The sequence below is a fragment of the Acipenser ruthenus genome, chromosome 30 (assembly GCF_902713425.1).
Source record: "Acipenser ruthenus chromosome 30, fAciRut3.2 maternal haplotype, whole genome shotgun sequence".
NCBI lineage: Eukaryota > Metazoa > Chordata > Actinopteri > Acipenseriformes > Acipenseridae > Acipenser > Acipenser ruthenus.
Window position 1 is genome coordinate 9265526 of NC_081218.1, and position 24789 is coordinate 9290314.

General features: G+C 42.2%; 1 protein-coding gene across 2 annotated transcripts in view; it reads left to right on the forward strand.

The window, feature by feature from the left end:
- LOC117964436 (copine-8-like) overlaps nucleotides 1–24789 on the forward strand; it is a 148727-nt gene that overhangs the window by 36455 nt on the left and 87483 nt on the right. Inside the window, exons 4-7 of one of the 2 annotated variants that reach the window (XM_059004783.1) lie at nucleotides 6733–6836; nucleotides 10409–10448; nucleotides 11499–11513; nucleotides 11595–11671. In XM_059004783.1, the coding sequence (XP_058860766.1) occupies nucleotides 6733–6836; nucleotides 10409–10448; nucleotides 11499–11513; nucleotides 11595–11671 (236 nt within the window). The remainder of the gene's footprint in view (nucleotides 1–6732; nucleotides 6837–10408; nucleotides 10449–11498; nucleotides 11514–11594; nucleotides 11672–24789) is intronic. The other variant, XM_059004784.1, reaches the window with a different exon arrangement.

Here is a 24789-nt window from a genome sequence, read left to right on the forward strand (position 1 = left end):
TAAGTTCAAATCTGTTTTCACTGCAAGGCTTAGTCTGCTAACTGCTCCAGAAAGAAGGTGGTGTTTAAACTAAACTAGCAACACGGAATACATTACCAAGTTGCTGCTGAATCACTGTCATCCTTTAAGACCAGGCTTAGGGATCAATCAGCTACTAGGTATTGGACAAGCAGCGATTGCCTCCTCTGGTTTGTAAATGTTGCTATGTGCAGTCTGGTCTTTAATTTAGCCAATATGGCCCTTTAAGCAAAAAGGTTTCTAGCCATGGGCTGTATTAACTAGGGGTGCACTGGTTTGAATTCCAGTGCACTGTCAATCTAGTTAAAAAGAAAGATAAAATGGCATTTGTTGATAGTGGCCCTTTTCTTATGAATACATTGAAAAAAAATATTGAAAAAGTCGAAACATTTGTCACTGAATTGTAGTTCATTTTAATATTTCTTAATTCAGAACTATTGGTGTTTAATAGTTACAGAGAATGAAAGAAACAGTCGTTCCACAGGGAAAAGCTGCAGATCGCCTCTCAGAAACAGCCGTTCCACAGGGAAAAGCTGCAGATCGCCTCTCAGAAACAGCCGTTCCACAGGGAAAAGCTGCAGATCGCCTCTCAGAAACAGCCGTACCACAGGGAAAAGCTGCAGATCGCCTCTCAGAAACAGCCGTACCACAGGGAAAAGCTGCAGATCGCCTCTCAGAAACAGCCGTTCCACAGGGAAAAGCTGCAGATCGCCTCTCAGAAACAGCCGTACCACAGGGAAAAGCTGCAGATCGCCTCTCAGAAACAGCCGTTCCACAGGGAAAAGCTGCAGATCGCCTCTCAGAAACAGCTGTTCCACCCCTGGCTGCAGGGAAGCTTCATTCTTACAAGCTGTTCATAACATCTGGGAAGGAAAGTATCCAGCAGCACCCATTGGCAGCAACCCATCAACATGGCTGCTTCTTTCCTGTTGAAAGACAGGTGTTGGTGGAGCTGTATCAAATCAAACCAGAGAGCAGCTGAAGGCTTTATTCTGCCTGGCAAGCGTGACCTATTTCCCTTGTTTAATTATCCAGTCACTGAAGTTACTGAGATCACCGAAGACGTACTTCGGGTTTCTACAACAAGCAAATATTTTTTAGATGTGATTTTGTCGTCTCTAGTGTATAACCCAGCAATGAGAAAATCACTAGAAAAGCTCTCAAAAGCAGGGAGATGAGATCAGCCACAAAGAGGTAGACCTGTTTATCCCAATGGGCATTTCCTGCTCATCAACTTACATTAATATGTCAGTAACACTTCAACTGACAAATACTCTCTTTAACTAAATGGATAATGTAACTACAATGTAGCCACATGTGCAGTGACAAATGTCAAAGACACTTCTGATTAGGCGCTTCCTGTATTTCCTTTCAAAATGCAGCATGTCATGCACTGAAAATGCAAATCTGTGACTATCTTGTTTAGTTGTGTACACGCAGTATTTGCGTGTAGCTATGTAGGTCAGCGAATGAGATAGCTCAGCAAGCATGCAAGCATGTAAATCGGTGACAGCTAATGCAAAAAGAAATTGTGAGCGAGCTGTTTTCTGTAAAGACAGAAGAACAAATGCATTGGAGAACAAAAGTTTATCAACTTACAGAGGCTTTCTTTACAACATGCTGTTTGTTTCAGAATCGTGGAAAAATCTCTTAAAGCCTGGTTCATACAGCACTTGTGTTGCAGATGAATGCGATACGTCAGGAGCAGACAGCTAAAAGCTGTGCAGCTTCAGTGTTTTCTGTACGGGACTCACAGCCCCAAAGTGGTTGCAGCTGTTGTTCATATTTTAAATACAGACTGCATTACTGATGATATATAGATAGTAACCTATTTTATCACATTATGCATACAAAATGTCAAAGCTTTACAAATCATTAAATTAATGCAATTCAGTAAAACTTTAATACCCACAGTTAAGGTAATAAAATACTGTAATTAAACGTACCATGTACCAAACTTTGAACATCATCAAAGAATCCAATTCAGCACAACTTTGACACATTACAAAACTTTATTAAACTTCAAAAATTCAGTAAAATGTTTCAATATTTTGATACTTGCTGTTAAGGCATTAACATGCAATTGAAATGAATAAAATAAAAGTTCTTAGCTGCTCAATAACATAGACAGGATCTCCAGCCCTTATTGACGAAATAGAAGAGAAATCAAGAACAAGGTGACTGTTTTAATTAGCTTAACTGCACACAATGCTCCATCGAAGGTTTTGGTGGTCTGAATAATTCTGTAACTTTCATTTGCCTCAGTCTGCTGGTCCTTTTTTAGCAGCTAAATCTCGTAGCTGTTTTAGCAGCAGAATCTGTGTGCGTAATACACCACAAGTAATTCATCACGTGACTACAGGTGCGTTTGGTTGATTAGACAGTATGGTTGATCAAAGATCGGATAATTGACTCTCTCCTGCACTTCCGTTTCAAAAGTTTGACAGTCTCCACAGAGATTTGGATGACAGCCTGTGCCAGGTATCTGGGCAACACATCCTAGCTTGCTTTGTCTTACTAGTTGATGTGTGAGGACTGCACAGCATGTGGAGACGTGGAGCTTGGCCAATGTTGCATGCATTTGTGCTTGAAGCTACAGCAAATAACCCTAAATTTTAATTGGGTTACTTTAGTGCCTTATGCCACCTCATACAGCTCCAATCGAATGTATGCGTTGTCTTCTGCTTTCTGTAATTAGCTTGCAGAGGGAAGCACACACATTATACCAGACTGGATTCTTCTCATGATAGGTACTCCTCAAGACCCACACTGATACATTTTGAAATCGCAGCCATAAGCATTAGCAAGCATGCCAGGTCTTGCTGCTCTTCCTAAACAAACTTGTTTTCACTGCACTTTCTGTTCTGAACTGGTTTCAGTAACGGCAGCACTCAAAGCAGACACATTAAGCAAGCAAGGGACAGAGCAATTCAAACTTTCCATTTTGTGAACTGGAAGTGTCTTTAAAACGGAGCGTGGATAATAACCTGTGCTGCTAATTATAGTCATGCTATGGGTAAACATAGTAATTAGGTGTTACTTAGGTGTTGTTTAAATGCACTTGTTTTGGCACCAATCAAGGTGGGAACAACCCCCAAATAAGGCTTAAAGTAGAAATGTTCTTTTAATGTCCTCATGTTACCAATCAAAAGGGTTATTAACATTTCAGTTATGGAACATTAATCTGTTTAGGTTTTTTTTTTAAAATGTTTTTTGGGTTTTTTTTGCTGAGAATGTTTCTGCCAGCAGACAGATTTTATTTATTTTTTGTTTGTAGTTTTCTTCTTTTTTTTTTGTTTGCTGTGGTTTTTCCCTCTCTGGTCTAGACAGATAACTCCGTGGCTGAATCTATTGAAGGCACTGAAATGAGTATAGGATGGCTGGATAGAAGCTGCTGGATATTCTGCCAGCTGTCTTTATGGTTACAGCAGAAAGTCAGGCGTTTTGCATCCTGCAGTATAATGAGTTGCACTCTTTATATTGAGGCATCTGATAGGAGCCTAAATAAACCGCATCCGATTTGGAAACTGTGAGTTTGAAATCCAGCCGGCCTCCTCAAATATGTTAATGAGCAGTAGAGGATGCTGGGAGTGGGAAATACTGTTGTCGTTGTTATAAATGTTGTGATTATTGTAAGTGCCCCTATTAGTTCAACACCCTTCAGCTGTTGAAAACTTCCTGTGTTGTTTTATGTAATATGTGGATGTCACCTATTGAGATGCGGGGTAGTGCTCTGGAGTGGGGAAAGGGCTGTCTGTGTGTATGTGTTTGAGTGTGTGGATGGTGCTGACTTGCTGTTGGCTGCCTAAATAACTCACGTTGTACCTGTGATCTTTGGTGGTGTCTCCAGTTATTCCTGTGCTTGTTACAGTATTTTCATTTACTTTTGTGGCAAAGAAACAATATTTGACACTAGTTAAGTGCACCTAGTTTATATGCAGAGTACAATTGTCACTAAAGAAGTGCTAATGTCACCCTCCCAGTGCTATTTCCTAACACTTAGGGTGCTAGTTATACACTGAGAGATGTGCAACACTATGCAAGTGGTATTTGTTTAAGTTTTTCAAAAGTGTAACTTATACAATGTGGAGCCATATGTGCACTGGGAAAGTGTTAGATTTGACTCCTATAGAGTTTATTGAACACTGGCCAATTTGCTGTGTGCAGCTGCTTTCTGAACAAATCCCAGAATCATTTCTGTTTTTAAGTCTGCATTTCTCTGACCTTCTCCTGATCTGCACTCTACTTTTCAAAACGTCCAAAAGACTTACACAAACGATGGCATACATCTTGTTGAATAGAAATCTGCTTGGCATAAAAGCAGGGGTGAAATTCTCAACAAGAAAGTGCAGGTACTCATATGCACAGCCAGGTGTAAACATTTTAAAAATGGAAACAATTTGAGTGCCAATGAATAAATGCTTTAAAAATGTATACATATCGGTACACGATACATTTATAAATACAAAATAAGCCTTAAAAAATAACTGATCAATTATAACCAATTCACCATAAACAAAGCAGCTGAAAATACTGAAAGCTTCTGTCCCCTCTGCTTGTATCACTCAGTCATGTACTGTAATATAACACTTCAGTTAAACCTTAAATGACAAGCATTAAGAAATATTACACTATGCAGTAGCTGCTGAAGAGGGAGTTTTGTTTCAAGATATCCTAAAAAAGGGATAATGTTATAAAACAAATGGCATATAAAAACTGTGCTATGAAAATGGTATGGCACAATGATTGGCCAATAGCAGCTCACAGAAACAGAAGCAGTGTGAGGAAACAGAATGCAAGCAGCATGAACTGTGCTGAATGAAAGCAAGTTGTGCTACTATTTCATGTATTATGCTACTATCATGTATTTAATGTATTATGCTTTTTTTTTACTGTATATCATGTATTATGCATTTCTCTTTATTTAAAATACTATGGATTTTCTTGTTGTTACTGCATCTTGTAAAGCACTTTGTGATGGTGGTCCACTATGAAAGGCGCTATATAAAATAAAGATGAATCGATTGATTGATGATTTGAGAAACGTTGCGCTAGTGGACTGTGTGAGTGGATGGAATGCATCCACGTTGGATGAAAAGCAGATTTAAGAAGTCCTGGTACAGAGTACTGTTGAGTACCGGCAGAATTTCACCCCTGCATAAAAGCAATAGAAAAACATGCTCATCATTAGAGGACTGAGGTCAATGTTTCATTCCAGAGCTCAGGGTGAGTAGTGCTGTGCTTTTTTAAAGCAGCACCCATGAAGAGAGGGTCAGGGATGTCATTGCAGTGTCACAGGGATTGGTTTGTTTGTTAAGCAGCTGAGCAGTTTCTCTGTAGGTGAGGTCAGAGGTCCACCCCGACCTTTGACAATCTGTTAGCATACACTGACTGTTACATCTCCTCAGCTGAGCTGATTAAACAGTCAAATACAGCTGTGCTTTATGCTTGTGTTTTCAATAAAGAGAGACTTGAAAATGGGCCAATCAGTGGATATTATAAGATGAATGCCAAGCCCAAGATCTTTACACATAAGTTTGTTCATCACTTACTCTCAGACTTGCCAGTAGTTCAGTGTTGATTACAATGCAACAAATGAATGGAATTCATTTTAACACAAAGGTTTTCCATTCTCGTTATCACAGGTTGGTGTTCATAGAGTGTCTTCCTACTTTTTATCAGCGTATAGTTCTCTATAGATTGTCAGAGCAGGTATAACAGGAGCAACAGGAGTGTTGAGTCCTCCACACTGTCCCACAGGTATGGTTCAACCCATCCCTGGACGTTGGGACGGCAACCCAAGGGAGTGAGATGGTTGTTCTGCCTCCCAGCTCTCCCAGTCCTCAGGAGAACCTTCCTGTTCTTCTGCTGACTGTCAACCACCTGCTTCCATCCACAGGAATTAAGAGTAAATAACACAAGGCATGGGAAAGGAAACGTAAATCCGACAAGCACTGAGTGCTTTCAGAATTACACATGATTAGGTGTGAAGTCCATTAATTAGGCAGCAGCTAATTATATATCATCAGTCTGCTCCGGTTTGGGAATTGATTAGTGGGCATAAAAAGCTCAATCCAGCTGCAAATAGCATCACAAGGGTTCTAACTAATGCTCCCAGCTTGAAGCAGGCAGTGCATACTGAGTATGCTAATGGCAATCTGCATTGATTAAGACACATGATATAATGAACTCATGAAAGAACTGCCATATATGCTTATGGGATATTAGGACACCTTGACTGATACAGTGAATATGTGGGGGAGGCCCTTGTATGATGACTAAGAATTGATTATAAAGTAATCCTATACAAGTTTTACCACTGTATTTCTGCACTGTATTTTTGCAGTCCTCCCCTTTTTCCCATGGTTATATTATGCATTTACTATAGTTTGCTCTAGTTTTCCATGTTTATTAATATGCTTTACAATACCTAGCTATTCTTTCCATTGCTGACCTCTGCTTTACCATGCTTTCACTGTGCTTTATAACACTCTGCTTTGCTTTTACTATGGGACACCTTCAGAAGGGTATGAGTACACGTGGAATGTAGTAAGCTGGGTGTAGGCTGTTGTACAGATGTTAACCTGGCTGGTGCAGCAGGAATTCACTTTGCAGTCACCATGGATGACCAAGCTGACTAACTGCACAGGGGTTATCTGTGATGGTCTTTCAGTGTCTGGCTCACGTGTCTCAATGTGTCTCTTCTCTTAACAGTTTGGAAGAACAGAAGTGATTGACAACACATTGAACCCAGACTTCATCCGGAAATACATCCTAGATTACTTCTTTGAAGAAAAACAGAATCTACGCTTTGACTTGTAAGTTATTGCTTTTCTGGGTTATGCCGTTGCTGGAAGGTTGGAACATTAGCTGCAGGAATTGTATATCTTTCAGACAAGGGCGCTTGTACCCATATTTCTACTGGCAAGAGACCTGAACAAGGCTTATATCAGGTCCCTGAATCTGACATTTAGTTTGGGAAGGAACATCTGGAAATTGTTCTTTTATTACTTTTTATGTTAAGGTAAGGTAATGCATTCTATATTCTGAAGTATAATCTAATACTTGAATGACTCGAAATGTATACCTCTAAAACAGATAAAAATAGACAATGGAACATAATGGAATAAGAAAGGGAAACCAACAGCTAATTATGCCCTAACCCAGTGATGATGCCAGAAGGATATGAAACATTGTGGTCATGGCAGGAGATGGGACTGCATGGCTTCAAAGTTTCAAAGGCTTGTGTTGTTATTATTATTATTTATTAATTTCTTAGCAGGCACCCTTATCCAGGGCGACTTACAATTGTTACAAGGTATCACATTATTTTACATACAATTACTCATTTATACAGTTGGGTTTTTACTGGAGCAATCTAGGTAAAGTACCTTGATCATGGGTACAGCAGCAGTGCCCCCCACCTGGGATTGAACCCACGACCCTCCGGTCAAGAGTCCAGAGACCTAACCACTACTCCACACTGCTGCCCTATGTTAGAACATAATATGGAATCCTATGCCAGAGAAGTTCAAATTAAACTAAACATGCCATCAAAAACCTACAAATTCCTCCTGTTTGTCAGTCCCTGGAAAAATCTCTCTCTCTCTCTCTCTCTCTCTCTCTCTCTCTCTCTCTCTCTCTCTCTCTCTCTCTCTCTCTCTATATATATATATATATATATATATATATATATATATATATATATATATATATAATGTGTGTTTTCATTGAAAAGCTCTTTACCCATACTACAGTGTGCTATTTTTGAAAAATAAGTCAATGTGGCCTTGTGTGTCTGTGTAAACAGGTGGTCTTTATAAAGAGATGGCCCTAGACAGCTTTCACTATAAATTAGACCATTTTCGGAAACAAGCCAGACATTTGATATCCAAGTACCGGAAACCATGTCTACAGAGCACCCAAGACATAACCACTCAAGACATAACCACCCAAGACATAACCGCTCAAGACATAACCACTCAAGACATAACCACTCAAGACATAACCGCTCAAGACATAACCACTCAAGACATAACCACCCAAGACATAACCACCCAAGACATAACCACCCAAGACATAACCACCCCAGACATAACCACCCAAGACATAAGCACTCAAGACATAACCACTCAAGACATAACCACCCAAGACATAACCACCCAAGACATAACCACTCAAGACATGACCACCCCAGACATAACCACTCAAGACATGACCACCCCAGACATAACCACTCAAGACATAACAACTCAAGACATAACAACTCAAGACATAACCACCCAAGACATAACCACCCCAGACATAAACACCCCAGACAGAACCACTCAAGACCTAACCACTCAAGACATAACCACCCAAGACATAACCACTCAAGACATAACCTCTCAAGACATAACCACCCAAGACCTAACCACCCAAGACATAACCACCCCAGACATAACCACTCAAGACATAACCACCCCAGACATAACAACTCAAGACATAACCACCCCAGACATAACAACTCAAGACATAACCACCCCAGACATAACAACTCAAGACATAACCACTCAAGACATAACCGCTCAAGACATAACCACCCAAGACATAACCACTCAAGACATAACCACCCCAGACATAACAACTCAAGACATAACCACCCCAGACATAACCACTCAAGACATAACCACTCAAGACATAACCACTCAAGACATAACCACTCAAGACATAACCACCCCAGACATAACCACCCAAGACATAACCACCCCAGACATAACCACCCAAGACATAACCACTCAAGACCTAACCACTCAAGACATAACCACCCAAGACCTAACCACCCCATACATAACCACTCAAGACCTAACCACTCAAGACATAACCACCCAAGACCTAACCACCCCATACATAACCACTCAAGACCTAACCACTCAAGACATAACCACCCAAGACCTAACCACTCAAGACATAACCACTCAAGACATAACCACCCAAGACCTAACCACCCAAGACATAACCACTCAAGACATAACCACTCAAGACATAACCACCCAAGACCTAACCACCCAAGACATAACCACCCCAGACATAACCACTCAAGACATAACCACCCAAGACATAACCACCCCAGACATAACCACTCAAGACATAACCACCCAAGACATAACCGCTCAAGACATAACCACTCAAGACATAACCACCCCAGACCTAACCACCCAAGACATAACCACCCAAGACATACCGCTCAAGACATAACCACTCAAGACATAACCACTCAAGACATAACTGCTCAAGGACATTCAACCCGCGATAGAAGCAGGTGCCACTCACTCTCCAGAAACAGGCCAGCAGACAGAGAGCTCAGCAGATAGAAGGGAAATTCCTACTGGTAACTAAATTCCAGTTTGGATAGTCCGTTGTAATATGGGGTAATGTCCTGAAACAAGGTGATACATCTCTGTGAGTGAAGCATGAAGTATAAATCCACCACATGCAGACTGCAGTCAAACTTTACACAACACCCCCGGAGTGTTGATAATAAGTGTATTACTTAATAAAATATGCTGTGGTTTTTAACTAGCTGGAGGCCTACGCAGTTTTGGGGGAGAAGCTTCATAAATGACTATGGTCAGTGGCATTTCCATACCTGAAGAGACTGCATTGCCCAGCTCTGTGGCAACACATTTAATCATTTCTGGCAAATATGTGCTCAAATGTTCACCCCAATAGGGGCATGACTCGTTGCATTCATTTGCATGCAATTAACTTGAATCTGTTGATGTTCCCTTGGGGCATTTAATCAAGGGATATGCCAGCTGATAATGCACTTTTATTTTTAATAATGTCACTTGACATTTCACTCTGCAGCATCTTAGTCCATCCCTACGGGAGGGGGGAGGCCATGAACATAGTACTCTGTAAATCTGAAAGCTTTGTTTTAGCCCTAAACAAACTGCAAAATGAATTTGTGTAATTAAAGATAATACTGACATGCAATCCGTATAAAATCAATAGAGTGAATTGAACAAGAATACAGCGCCAAGGACTCACCATGGAGGCTGTAAAATGCTCTAAAAAAATCCAGTTGTGGCCTACCGTGACAGGTTATAGGTTTTAAAAATCAACCCCTAGGACAACTACTGTTTCTACAAATACTCACTGTTTGGATTGTTTGTCTCAATGCAAACATATTTAAGACACGTCGAGGTAGCTTTTACCTTGGATTTTGCAACAGTCTTATTCATCTTCTGGCTTATTCGTTGATTAGTTCTTAATCATGACCACATACTGCACAAGTCATACATGTACATACATGTAGCTACAGTAGGCATGTGTGCAGATGTCAGGACATTGACAGGCCACATCTCTAATGTGTTTTCTTTAAAATCTGCATTGCTTGTGATTGCAGTTATGACGTGGATTCAAAAAGCCCAGATCTGTCTAAACATGTAAGTAAGAATATATTTTCTCATTTTCAAGCTATAAGAAATGACTCGAATACTAATACCTGCTTAAATCCCTTATGACGATAAACAATTGAATATATGTTTTTATCCTGGTAATAAAAATGCCACTATATATGGATATGCCCCGGCACCTCTTTATTTACAAATTAAGCACGGCTCATGAGTTATCCATTTTGATGGATTAAAATATAAATGTAGTTGGTATTTGTTTTTATAAGGGGTTTTGCAGTCATTCACACGTACCTGTACAAAGATCCCTATAAATGTATATACCTGTAGACAGATCCCAATGAATGTCCCTACCTGTACACAGATCCCTATGAATGTATAAACCTGTACACAGATCTCTATGAATGTGCCTATCTGTACACAGATCCCTATAAATGTATATCCCTGTAGACAGAGCCCTATGAATGTATAAACCTGTACACAGATCTCTATGAATGTATAAACCTGTACACAGATCTCTATGAATGTGCCTATCTGTACACAGATCCCTATAAATGTATATACCTGTGCACAGATCCCTATGAATGTATATCCCTGTAGACAGATCCCTATGAATGTGCCTATCTGTACACAGATCCCTATAAATGTATATACCTGTGCACAGATCCCTATGAATGTATATCCCTGTACACAGATCCCTATGAATGTATATACCTGTACACAGATCCCTATGAATGTATATACCTGTACACAGATCCTTATGAATGTATATACCTGTACACAGATCCCTATGAATGTGCCTACCTGTACACAGATCCCTATGAATGTGCCTACCTGTACACAGATCCTTATGAATGTGCCTACCTGTACACAGATCCCTATGAATGTGTATCCCTGTAGACAGATCCCTATGAATGTGCCTACCTGTACACAGATCCCTATAAATGTATAGACCTGTACACAGATCCCTATGAATGTATATACCTGTTTTTGTATGATTTACTGTCCTGTACTGTGCTTGTGTTTTATGTTACATGATGTGTTTTGTTGTGTTAACGCTGCTGCCTGCCCACCTACTGGAAGCCCTCCGAACTCAACGTACGTCTTTGCATGCATACAAATTCTTTTAAAGGTGTTGCTCTGCAGTGTGTCTCTGACCCTGCTTTTTGTGTTCACCAGGACTTTCTCGGGCAGACTTTCTGCACTTTGGGGGAGATCGTGGGCTCACCAGCAAGCCGTCTGGAGAAGCCCTTGGGGTAAGCAGCTGTCTGGATCTGCCCACATGCCAGTTTCAGGATCACTGTAACTATAACAACGCTATTAAAGGCTTTGAAGATTGTTAAGAACGGATAGCCGTTTATTACTAGATCATTTTTTAAATAGCTCCATATCATATTCTAAAGTTGCTGATAATGTCTGAATTCAATCAAGATTTACGGCACTGCCAAAACAATACTGTGTGATATATTCATATTCTTTACTGAATTGGCACTTAGCTTAGGGATCCATCACAAGTGGTTATGTATAGGAATCATGTAACACGTCTTATAGCATGTTACAGCAAAAATGATTTTACAAGTGCATTGTAATTTCATGCTATTGTTTCTAATCACAATCTATAACTGCATAATTAATAACATGTTTATAGATAGTATAAAACAGATCCCTAAAGGAACATGTTACCTGTTTACCTTTGTAAACCTGCAGTTTGCCATGCTTGCTGTACTATGCGTTTACAGTATTGTAGCTCACCCTGGCTCACTGTGTCATGCACCTGGTGAGTAATACCGTGGGCTTTTATGGTAGCAGAGATTCAAGATGTGTTTGATGAAACTAAAGAGCAGGATCAGTAATAACAGGGTTCAGTGGAAAGTGTTCCAGAGAGAATTATCGCTGCTCGTAATGCCAGATACATTTTTCCTGGCCACTTTATTAGTTTTCCCAGCAAAAAGGAGCTTCAAGTTATTGTTTGTGAACTCATTACTGTTTTTCGTCAATAGCAGCCAGGCTGCAGTTTGCTCATGCATGAGGATCTAAATGAAAGAGGTTTGCAAAGAGCCCCTTTCAAACAGGCATCTGCTTCCTCGCTCCAGGGTTACAGAGGGATGCCATTGCCAGCCCATGATGGAAAGTAATCACTGGCTCGTAGTTTGTGCTGAATTTATGAAGATGATCGTTTTTATGTAAAGGGTGTTTAAAAATATCTATCCCAATCCCTTTATAAGCTTCTTTACCTCTCTGTGTTTTGACCTCTATTGGACTTTAACCTGTGTTGTACACTGGTGCTACAGTAACACCCCTGCTGCACTAATTCACTGCTTTCAATATTTCACATTTATTTATGTTAAGTCAAGTAGCACAATAAAGGGGAAGTGCTGTATGCAAATTTGTAATGCTGTTCGATTAACACTATTATTATTATTTATTTCTTAGCAGACGCCCTTATCCAGGGCGACTTACAGTTGTTACAAGATATTACATTATACATTATTTCACATTATAAATATATCACTTTATTTTTACATACAATTACCCATGTATACAGTTGGGTTTTTACTGGAGCAATCTAGGTAAAGTACCTTGCTCAAGGGTACAACAGCAGTGTCCCCTACTGGGGATTGAACCCACAACCCTCCGGTCAAGAGTCCAGAGCCCTAACCACTACTCCACACTGCTGCCACTAAAACGTATCTATAGGGATTCATAGGGATCTGTCTACAGGGATATACAATTTTTTCCAGCTAAATTGAATTGAATCCCCAGTCTTGCCTACAGTAGGTTCGGAGATTCAGAGAAGCTACGATTAGTATACTATAGGAAGCCATGGCTTTTTGATGTGAGAGTAGGCTGCATGCGGTTGATTCAAAATAATTGTGTGGAGAGATAAGAAAGCAACAAATAAAAAACATAAAGAACTGTAAAAGGAACCTGCAGCTAGAAAATCCTGTACACTTGTGTAAAACCTCTGGATTGTCAAAAGCACTCCATCAATTAATGTGTTCATTCTCCAATATGTGCTTAAACTATGAGAATTGATTTTATATTTGGAGGCAGCTTATTGACGAGCAGAAGAAAAGAAAAAAACCCTGTCTGTTGCTAAGGATCCTGTGTGGAGTTCTGAGGCAAAGTTATCAGCCAATCAGCCGTCAGCATCTGAATGTTCCTTTTAATAAATAATGAAGTGCACATCATTAGTCATACGCAGTATTAGATATCACCATGTTAATTTTTAACCAATGAGAATGCAGCATTTGGTTTTGACAGGTGCCTTTAGCCAATCAGGATTGACCAGAAGTTCCGCCTCCCAGTTCCCATCATGTGTATGTAGTCTTTAGGGCACTTATGGAAACCATGTTCCATGTTTGTAGTTTGTCACAGTAAAATGGTGAATTAAACAAAGGTTTGGGGCATTATTTTTTGATTTGTGTTATATTCTTTAGTTCATTTTTTAGCAATATCTATTCGTATCAATAAAAGCTGCATCTACCATGTGGACATACGTCCACTGGGTCTTAAGTCCTTTCTTAAAAAGTCATTTTTTAAATAATCTTGTTTTAACATTTTAATGCTTTAACACTTTCAAGATATTTTTATTTATTTATTTTTTCAACACTTTGTACCTTTTTGTTTTTCCCATTTTTACTGCTCATTTTATTTCTCTATATCTTATTTTATTTTTATAAAAAAGCTTGTTTATTTTTTTAAAGAATATAACACAAATAAAAAATAATACCCCAAACCTTTGTTTAATTCACCATTTTACTGTGACAAACTACAAACATGGAACATGGTTTCCATAATTGCCCTAAAGACTACATACACGTGACAGGATGGGAGGGTGGGACTTCCGGAATTGCTTTAAAACTATAAACGCATTACAAAAACTGGGAGGCAGGACTTCTGGTCGATCCTGATTGGCTAAGAGCACCTGTCAAAACCAAATGCTGCATTCTCATTGGTTAAAAATTAACATGGTGATACTGCATATAACTACTCACATCTTCAGCTTCGTTTGATTTTTAATCCCCCTACTAAAGGAGTGTGTGGGGGTCAGCTCCAATGAGTGTGCACACACAGGCACTGCTATAGGAATGTGTGGGGGTCAGCTCCAATGAGTGTGCACACACAGGCACTGCTACAGGAATGTGTGGGGGTCAGCTCCAATGAGTGTGCACACACAGGCACTGCTATAGGAATGTGTGGGGGTCAGCTCCAATGAGTGTGCACACACAGGCACTGCTACAGGAATGTGTGGAGGTCAGCTCCAATGAGTGTGCACACACAGGCACTGCTATAGGAATGTGTGGGGGTCAGCTCCAATGAGTGTGCACACACAGGCACTGCTACAGGAATGTGTGGGGGTCAGCTCCAATGAGTGTGCACACACAGGCACTGCTACAGGAATGTGTGGGGGTCAGCTCCAATGAGAGTGCACACACAGGCACTGCTACAGGAGTGTGTGGGCGTCAGCTCCAATGAGTGTGCACACACAGGCACTGCTACAGGAGTGTGTGGGGGGCAGCTTCAATGAGTGTGCACACACAGGCACTGCTACAGGAGTGTGTGGTGGTCAGCTCCAATGCAGGCACTGCCTCAAGGAATTCTGTAAACTGTTCTCTGTGTATAATCCTTTAGGCGATGGTATCGATACACACACCACTGTGCACAAAGCTGTAGTTGCATTTTTTTAAAGCAAAGTAAATCCATGTCGATGCACAGAAGACAGAGCTACTGATCTCCTGGCAACAGAGCTGCTTTATCAGACCTAACAGACCCGCCTCAGACAATAAAGTTACAGACCAGTTACTTTCAAAGATTGAAGAAATCCAATAAGCGGGACAGGGGATGTCAATCACAGGCACTGCAGGGAACGCGATGGACCACAGGCTCTCATCAGCTACTGGAGCTCCTTTAGATTAGAATTATTACCGGGGATCAAGTCATTTATTCACTAGATTTTGCGTAATGCGTTTTTGGTGGCACTGTTTGGATTATGGGCTGTATATATTGTAACAACCCTCTCTGTGTTATTTTTTCCAGACTAGGACCGTTAACTTAATACGACATGAAAAATAAATAAACCAACAGGTTCACAAAATTCTATGAACAACTCAATATATTTGTTGCTTTGCAAAATATATATATATAGTATCTGTTTAGACATTTCATCAATAGCCAAACACTCATTGTTATCTAGTAAAAGCTGGTGTAGCTGTAGTTTTCAGCTGCTCTTAATGGTTCATGAAATTGTAATGCTAAAAAATAGTGCATTTTGTACAGGGTTCGATGGATCTAGCTGCTGTAAGCTTGTAATCAAAAGGGTAGCCAGTAAGAACCAAGGGCGTGTATGATTAATGAAGCAAGTTTAGAATCCAGAGCTTTATTGGAATGTTTCTGTGGAATGGATCACTGCTCGACCTTGTTAAAGTACAGGAGGCATATTGCTGACATTGCAGACAGTCTCACTGAATGTCAAACAGCCAAACATCTTCCAGAAGACAGATGAAAAGGAAACCATGATAATCATTAATGCTGTAATCGTTAAGAGCAAACTAACAACAACACTGCCAAGCAAGATAAAAAGACATGAAGAAATTATTAACAGGATCATATTGAAGGATATTGTTTCGTAGTGAGTAAGGTCTTAAAGGATCCCAACACAGCGAGGTGACCCATTCCATCCCTCACCACTCTCCGAGTTACACTACCTCCAATGTGGAGGCATAGGTGCTCATAGGTGTCTTTAGAGAACAGTAAAATGTATTCTTTATACACACATGTGTCATTTTAAAGTGGATTTTAAAGCAGAAACTAACAGAATGGTTTTGTCAGGTCTGGGATTGCAGTGTCTTTCAGTGGCACAGAGTACAGGTGAGATCAGATTTCACAAAACAAATCAAATGACAGCTGTACAAAAAGATTACATTTCTGGGCTGCGTTGAATACTGAATGTGCCATTGCGTAATTTTCAGCATTTTTGATGCATTTCGGTCTGAAACTTTCTTCAAGAGTATATCAGAATTCAATGCAGGGCAATGTACCTATTGTAGTCTTTGTGTCATTGTCTTGTCATTTGTATTTTATTCACACAGAGTTGATATCTAACTACAGAATAGATTTGAACATGATTTTGTTCAAAAGAAACACTGCAGGTACAGTACATTCACTGGATATACTTGGCAGAATCGATACACTGTGTTCAAAGCTCTTAATGTATTTTGCTAGATATATTTGAAATCATCCTTGGGAGTTTCAGACCTTTACCAGGAAAAAGTCAAACTGAATGATTTTCCTCCAGACAGCAGGTTATAGATGTACAATTGTCAATGCTTTTAAGAATTTTTTTTTGCTTTTTACATACTTAAATACATGTTGCCAATATGCAGTAGTTTGCACCACATCTCCTGGCAATGTCCGCTGCTTGTAAACTTTAATAACAGCTAAATAAACTCTCTCAATGAGTCTGTGGAATCTAGATTATAAAGTATTGTTCACACACACACACACACACACACACACACACACACACACACACACACACACACACACACACACACACACACACACACCCACCCACTCCCCCCCACACACACACACACACTTTTGCATTCCTATATTTGTGGGGACTTCTCATTGACTCTAACTATATTTTTTATTTACTCCACACAGGGTGAAAGTCGACAACAAACTAAATATTTTGGCACTTTTCTTTTTTTTTTTTTTACTTCTTAAAAATTGTTTTACGCCCACACAGCGTCGTTTTTTCAGGAGTTACTATCGTTGTGGGGACATTTTCTCAAATTTTGTCCACACATTGATAGTAATACCTGCCCACAGGCACACACACACAGGCACACACACACACTCTCACACACAGAGACACACACAGAGACACAGACAGAGACACACACACAGACACAGAGAGACACACAGACACACACTCTCACATACACACTCTCACACACACACAGAGACACACACAGACACACTCACGCGCAGAGAGACACACACAGACACAGACACACACACACACAGACACAGACACAGAGAAATGCACACATGGAGACACATACACTCACACACACACAGACACAGAGAAATGCACACATAGAGACACATACACTCACACACACACACACACAGACACACACACAGACACAGAGAAATGCACACATAGAGACACATACACTCACACACACACACACACACACACAGACACACACACAGACACAGAGAAATGCACACATAGAGACACATACACTCACACACACACACACACAGACACACACACAGACACAGAGAAATGCACACATAGAGACACATACACTCACACATACGCACAGCAACTCCTTTTGGAATGATGCTTTCCTGACTAACTTAAGAGTGTAATTTATTCTTTTAGTTATATTTTTAGGAATGTTTTTAGGAATATTTATTTGTTTCGTTTTTTCAATCAATCAATCAATCAATCAATCAATCAATCAATCAATCAATCAATCAATCTTTACAAAGCGCTTTACAAGATGCAGTAACACCAAAATCCATAATACTTTGAATACAGAGAAGTGCATAATACATGATATACAGTAAAAAAACAATGCCTAATACAATACAGTGAAAATTGCATAATACATGATAAAGTAGCACAATACATAGCAGATATCAGGTTTAAAGAGCATGGAAAGCAAGAGAGAACAGGTGAGTCTTGAGAGCTGATTTAAAGCGAGCGACGGTGGGAGCATCACGCACCAAAGCTGAGAGAGAGTTCCAAAGAGTCGGAGCCATGAAGCTAAACAAGTGTGGTGCACTTGGGGATAACAAGCAGGCCAGAGTCGGAGGACCTCAGCTTGCAGACAGGGACATAGCGGGTCAGCAGGTTGAGGAGGTACTCAGGACCTGTGTGATGAAGGACATTGTAGGTGAGCAGGAGAGTTTTTAAAGTAATCCTGAACTTTACAGGTAGCCAGTGCAGCTGGGCAAGACAGGGGGTGATGTGTTCACGTTTTTTACATCTGGTAAGGATCCTGGCAGCGGCATTCTGAACTAGCTGCAGTCGGTTTATAGTGCGAGCCGGGAGACCACCATATAGAGAGTTGCAGTAGTCGAGTCGAGAGGAGACAAATGCATGACAAAGTATCTCCGCATCCGGGAGGGAGAGGTAGTGACGGACTTTGGAGATGCTTCGAAGATGGTAGAGGGAAGATTTGACCACGGAGGAGATGTGGGCATCAAAGGAGAGGTTGCTGTCAAGAAGTACACCAAGCTTCATACTGTGGGGGAAGGCAGCAGCAGACAGTTTCCGAGGTTCATTTTGCAATAGAACCTATTCCCAGCAGCTTAATTGGGTAATTATGTAAATGAAGGTACTTCCTTGAGAAAATGATAGAATTCTAATTAAATATAGCCAGTACCAAACTTTTAAAATCAATGCAGAATATGTTGAGGTCAAGTGTGGTTACCGTATGATAAAAAGTAGTTTGCACTGTACTCTTTAAATGATAAAGAAACCTAAAGAAGCAGTACTATATGCTTCTTAAATGCATTTGATTTTTAAATGTAACCAACAAAACCGTGGACAAGGAATGCAATCCCTGATAATGTAACAGAACAAGAACGACTCGGATTGTGTTTTGTAGATCTTAAATTCAATGATTTGATTTTTTGTTTTTCACCTTTCAAAAGAACATTTCAAAAGTAATTTGCACAGGCTTGGATATGGAAGCACCTGTCAACACAGAGCCTGCTGTCAGCCCAAGAACACAGCTTTCAGAAATGACAGAATTCATGTCAGGGATGCTGTTTATGAATTTCAATACAATTCAATCAAAAATGGCAACACTAATAATTTGGGAGCCAGCTAATTTCCCATCAGTAAGCAGGTGGGATCTGTCTAGGCTCCAGACAATCTGTTGCACTGGTCAGGGGAAGAGTATAAACAGGACAGAACATCACACAAACAAGTGATGCCTGTTTTTCCTCAGCAGATGGTAAGTTACAATTTTCCCAGAGGCTTGTGGCAGCATAAATAGCCTTGCATCCAATTATGAGCCCAATCGGCATGTATGAATTTCATAAAAGCGACAAAACACATTCAAATGTAACCAGTCGTCAGTTGATCTCAAACATCATTATTACTGTTTTTCACAAGGCAGGAGCCAGGCCTGTGTAAAGGCTTCGGCTGTAATATTGATGTGAGAGTTGAGATTTTTAGCTGTTGTAGAGAGAGCAAGAAAACGAGAAATGCATTTCCTACCTTGAGGAATGATGCGAATTGCAAAATTGAAATGTCCCAGGAGTGAAAAAAGGTTCCCTTTAGAAATGGAATGGTTGATCTCAAATGATTGAATGAGAGAGAGAATGCATTCCTGTTTATCTGGAGGCAGTCAGGCTTCAAATCAAATAGTATCCAAAGTTATTCCTAGGAATTCAAGAGAGTGAACTGGACTGATGGTTTTCTCCTCTGAGAGGGGGACGTCGACTGCTGAGAAGAGAGACCTGAGTTTTAAGAGTGCTTCAGCTGGAGGGGCTGATGGAGGAGATATATGGAGAAAGTCATCCAATAAGTGTAGCAGAAAGGGGATGCGATTAATATTTAGTAGAATCCAGCAGAGCTCTTCGGAGAGTGAATCAAAGATCTTAGGGCTGCTGCGGCATCCACAAGTTAGTTTAGTAGTGAAGTAAAATTGCCCCTTCCAACAGATACCAAAAAGATGAAGGAAAGGAGTATAGGCATGACTTTGAAGGCATTGGAAATGTCTGCTTTAGCTAACCAGGAGCCCTGTCCTGATATTTTGATGGAATGGATAGCATCAGATATGGTGATGTAATGAAGAGAAAACTGATCAGAGGGAATGAGAGAATTAATGCTGCTGATAGAAGAGGCGCTTCTTGCATGACCTTTTCCTTGTAGCTACACCAATAGGATTGTGCAGAATTGAGGGAAGGGAGGGGCTGAAAATGGGTTCTCCATGAATCCCTTTGAGATCTCGGAATTGATGAGAGAATCGATGACTTCTGGTTCCTTTATGGCAGATTTTTACAAGTAATAGAGGAAGAAGGGATATATTTTAAACCCGTAGAAAAACCATCAGTAAGGTCAGAAATTAGGTAATTAACAAAGAAAATAGCGATGGGTGTGTGTCACAAAGACGGCCAGAGTGGGTTGCGTCAGACCAGAAAGGAATCCAAACACAGACAGTGGTTGTGATGAGCTGAGTGCAATGGCTGCACTCAGCGTTTATTAACAAATAAAAGGGTTGAAAACAGCACAAAACAGGACAAGGCACTTGCGCCAAAATAAACAGACATACAAAACGACTAACACTAAACAAACGGTGCACGGACAGACAAACAGACACGGTGAGAACAAACACTTTACGTTTACGATTTTACTTTCTAGTTTCTCCTCTCTCTCTCACCCGTTCTCCTCTTCCGAACACCCAACCCCCACTGAATGAAAATGTGCATCTATATATACTGTTGTGCTGGGATTCAATTACCAATTAATTATTCACTTGAATCCCAGCACGTGAATTAATTCTGTGCAACCCCGTGCTCGCATATTATATTTAACCAGCACGTGAAGTGATTTGTGCTCTCCTCGTGCCTAAATACAAATCTACATTAAGTACACGTGAAACACAGACCCGTTTATATCCCGTGTACCAATCTATACACCAACATTTACACACGCAGGCATACATACAACATAGAACACACAAATGCACACAGGGGCGGGGCACTTTGCCACATATACCCCCCCTTGTGCGCAGCACACATGGCCTCAACGGCCACCTCCCCCCTTAAAAATCCAGCAGTCCAGGACAAAGTCTCGGGCTGGGAAGGGAGGCTTCAGTAGGCCCATGGCTGGCAATGCTGTCAGCTCCCCTGCCGGTAGTGGCACGGCTGACAGCATGCTGGTCCCGTCCTGCAGCGAAAAAGCTGCGGGGGCAGGTGGTCCCCCGACCTCCCCCTTCTTCGTAGCCGGCAGCTCTCTCCTGTGGGGCTCCGGCCACAAGAACTCCTGCAGCGAAACTGCTGCTGGGGAAAGTGGTCTCCAGACCTCCTCCCCCTTCTTCGTGGCCGGCAGCTCCCCTTTCTGGGGCTCCGGCCACCGTACTCCCTGCGGAGGTACGGGCAGCAGAGGCAGCTCCTGCTCCTCTGCTCCGGGCGGTGGCGGAGGCAGAGGCAGCTCCAGCTCCTCTGCTCCTGGCGGTGGTGGAGGCAGAGGCAGCTCCTGCTCCTCTGCTCCTGGCGGTGGTGGAGGCAGAGGCAGCTCCAGCTCCTCTGCTCCTGGCGGTGGTGGAGGCAGAGGCAGCTCCAGCTCCTCTGCTCCTGGCGGTGGTGGAGGCAGAGGCAGCTCCAGCTCCTCTGCTCCTGGCAGTGGTGGAACCAGCAGGTATTCACCCTCTGCTGGTGGAGGTGGGAGGGGCAAGCAGTCCTCCCACTGCGGTGGAGGTGGAACCAGCAGGTATTCACCCTCTGCTGGTGGAGGTGGGACCAGCAGGTATTCACCCTCTGCTGGTGGAGGTGGGAGGGGCAAGCAGTCCTCCCACTGCGGTGGAGGTGGAACCAGCAGGTATTCACCCTCTGCTGGTGGAGGTGGTGGAGGTAGAGGCGATGGGGCTGATGCTGGCCACTCAGAGGGAGGCTGTGGCGGTGCTGGCTCCCTCTGCTGTGGCGGCTGGGCATGTGCGCGCCGTGCTGCCTTCAGCAGCATAGCTAGAGGCTGCTGGGGGACACCAGCATCCTGCCCTTCTCCCCCCCAAAAATTTTCAGGGGGTTGAGCCTGTAACCCCTCCCCTTCCGGCTCTTGGGGCTGAACCAGCAGGTATTCACCCTCTGCTGGTGGAGGTGGGACCAGCAGGCATTCTCCCTCTGCTGGCAGCTTGGGTCCTAGGGCTGTGAAAGCCCCGACTTCCCTCTCTTCGGGCTGTGGACGCACCGACTCCTCCCTTTTGAGCTGTGGACGCACCGACTCCTCCCTTTTGGGCTGTGGATGCACCGACTCCTCCCTTTTGGGCTGTGGACGCACCGACTCCTCCCTTTTGGGCTGTGGACGCACCGACTCCCCCCTCTTGGGCTGTGGACGTTCGGGCTCCCCCCACTTAGGCGTAGGACGTTCGGGCTCCTCCCACTCAGGCGTAGGACGTTCGGGCTCCTCCCACTCAGGCGTAGGACGTTCGGGCTCCTCCCACTCAGGCGTAGGATGTTCGGGCTCCTCCCGCTTGGGCTGTGGACGCTCAGGCTCCTCCCGCTTGGGCTGTGGACGCTCGGGCTCCTCCCATTTGGGCTGTGGATGCAAAACCAGCAGGCATTCACCCTCTGCTGGTGGAGATGGGGACAGCAGGTACTCACCCTCTGCTGGTGGAGATGGGGACAGCAGGTACTCACCCTCTGCTGGTGGAGATGGGGACAGCAGGTACTCCTCTGCTGGTGGTCCTGCTACCTGGGCTGCTGTTCCGTTTATGGTTGCCTCCAGGTAGCTGAGGACAAACTCCACACCTTCCTCCAAGGTGTTTGGGGTGTGTTCCTCCTGATATGCCTCCCATCTCTCACTGTCCATCATCCACAGGGCCCGGACGACCATGGGCAGAGACTGGGCCTCCAGCCCAGCATTCTCCAGGAACCAGCCCCGCAGTTTGATGGCGTCTTCTGCCATTGACTTTTTTTTTTTTTTTTTTTTCCCCCCAAAACAATATTTGTAATCCTTTATTATTTATTTATTTATTTATTTATTTATTTATTTTTAAACACAAAACCCCTCCTGGTCTGACGCTTGGAGGCGCGGCTATCCCACGATGACACCACGTGTCACAAAGACGGCCAGAGTGGGTTGCGTCAGACCAGAAAGGAATCCAAACACAGACAGTGGTTGTGATGAGCTGAGTGCAATGGCTGCACTCAGCGTTTATTAACAAATAAAAGGGTTGAAAACAGCACAAAACAGGACACGGCACTTGCGCCAAAATAAACAGACATACAAAACGACTAACACTAAACAAACGGTGCACGGACAGACAAACAGACACGGTGAGAACAAACACTTTACGTTTACGATTTTATTTTCTAGTTTCTCCTCTCTCTCTCACCCGTTCTCCTCTTCCGAACACCCAACCCCCACTGAATGAAAATGTGCATCTATATATACTGTTGTGCTGGGATTCAATTACTAATTAATTATTCACTTGAATCCCAGCACGTGAATTAATTCTGTGCAACCCCGTGCTCGCATATTATATTTAACCAGCACGTGAAGTGATTTGTGCTCTCCTCGTGCCTAAATACAAATCTACATTAAGTACACGTGAAACACAGACCCGTTTATATCCCGTGTACCAATCTATACACCAACATTTACACACGCACGCATACATACAACATAGAACACACAAATGCACACAGGGGCGGGGCACTTTGCCACAGTGTGATATTGAAGAGCATCTGATAGAGCCGGGATGTTGATGGGGTAGAGGCGATTAGTAATGATGAATGTCATTTAAATGAAAGAGGGCAGGTGGAATGTGAATGAGCATCGCCACACAAACTGCACATATGTTAAAAATTGCATTATTTGGAAATGCAGAATGATGAATTGAAATTATTGCACAGCTGTCTGCCACCGGAATATTTGATGGGTCTTACATGAGAATCTTTGCTTGTTGAAAAACGAGGCGGAGCTGAACAATGGATAAGAGAAACTGCTGACGCACGATTCCTGTGTTCATTTCTCAGCAGAAGAAAAGGACCTCACAGGTCTGCTCAGTGCGAGATGAACACAAATCATTGTTCATTTCTCAGCAGAAGAAGAGGACCTCACAGGTCTGCTCAGTGCGAGATGAACGCAAATCATTGTTCATTTCTCAGCAGAAGAACAGCACCTCACAGGTCTGCTCAGTGCGAGATGAACACAAATCATTGTTCATTTCTCAGCAGAAGTACAGGAGCTGCGTGACCCCAGGAGAGTTACAGCTAAAAGTCTCTCTATCAGTCAGTCTTTAGAAGGTGTCCTCCCAAGACAGTACTGTTGTCATTTCTGAGAAATAAAAAAGAAAGTATTGAAATGGTGTAACCCCAAATGTGCCCTAGCACACTGCAGTTTGCAAAGTGAATTAAGCACCTGTAGCTTTGCTGTTAAGAAACACTTGCTTTCCTTGTCTGCTTATTTTTGTAAATTCAAACTCACACTAAACATTGCAAGGAGAAGAATATCATTTTAGGGATGGATCATTTTAGCATGTCTGTAAATGCATAAGATCACAATGCACGTACCAGTACCAGGAGGTTTAGGGCTAGGGTGAGGTTGGTTATTTGTGTTTGGTGTTCCAAGTAATTATTTTTCAACCATGAGGCTTATTAATATATCCTGATAATT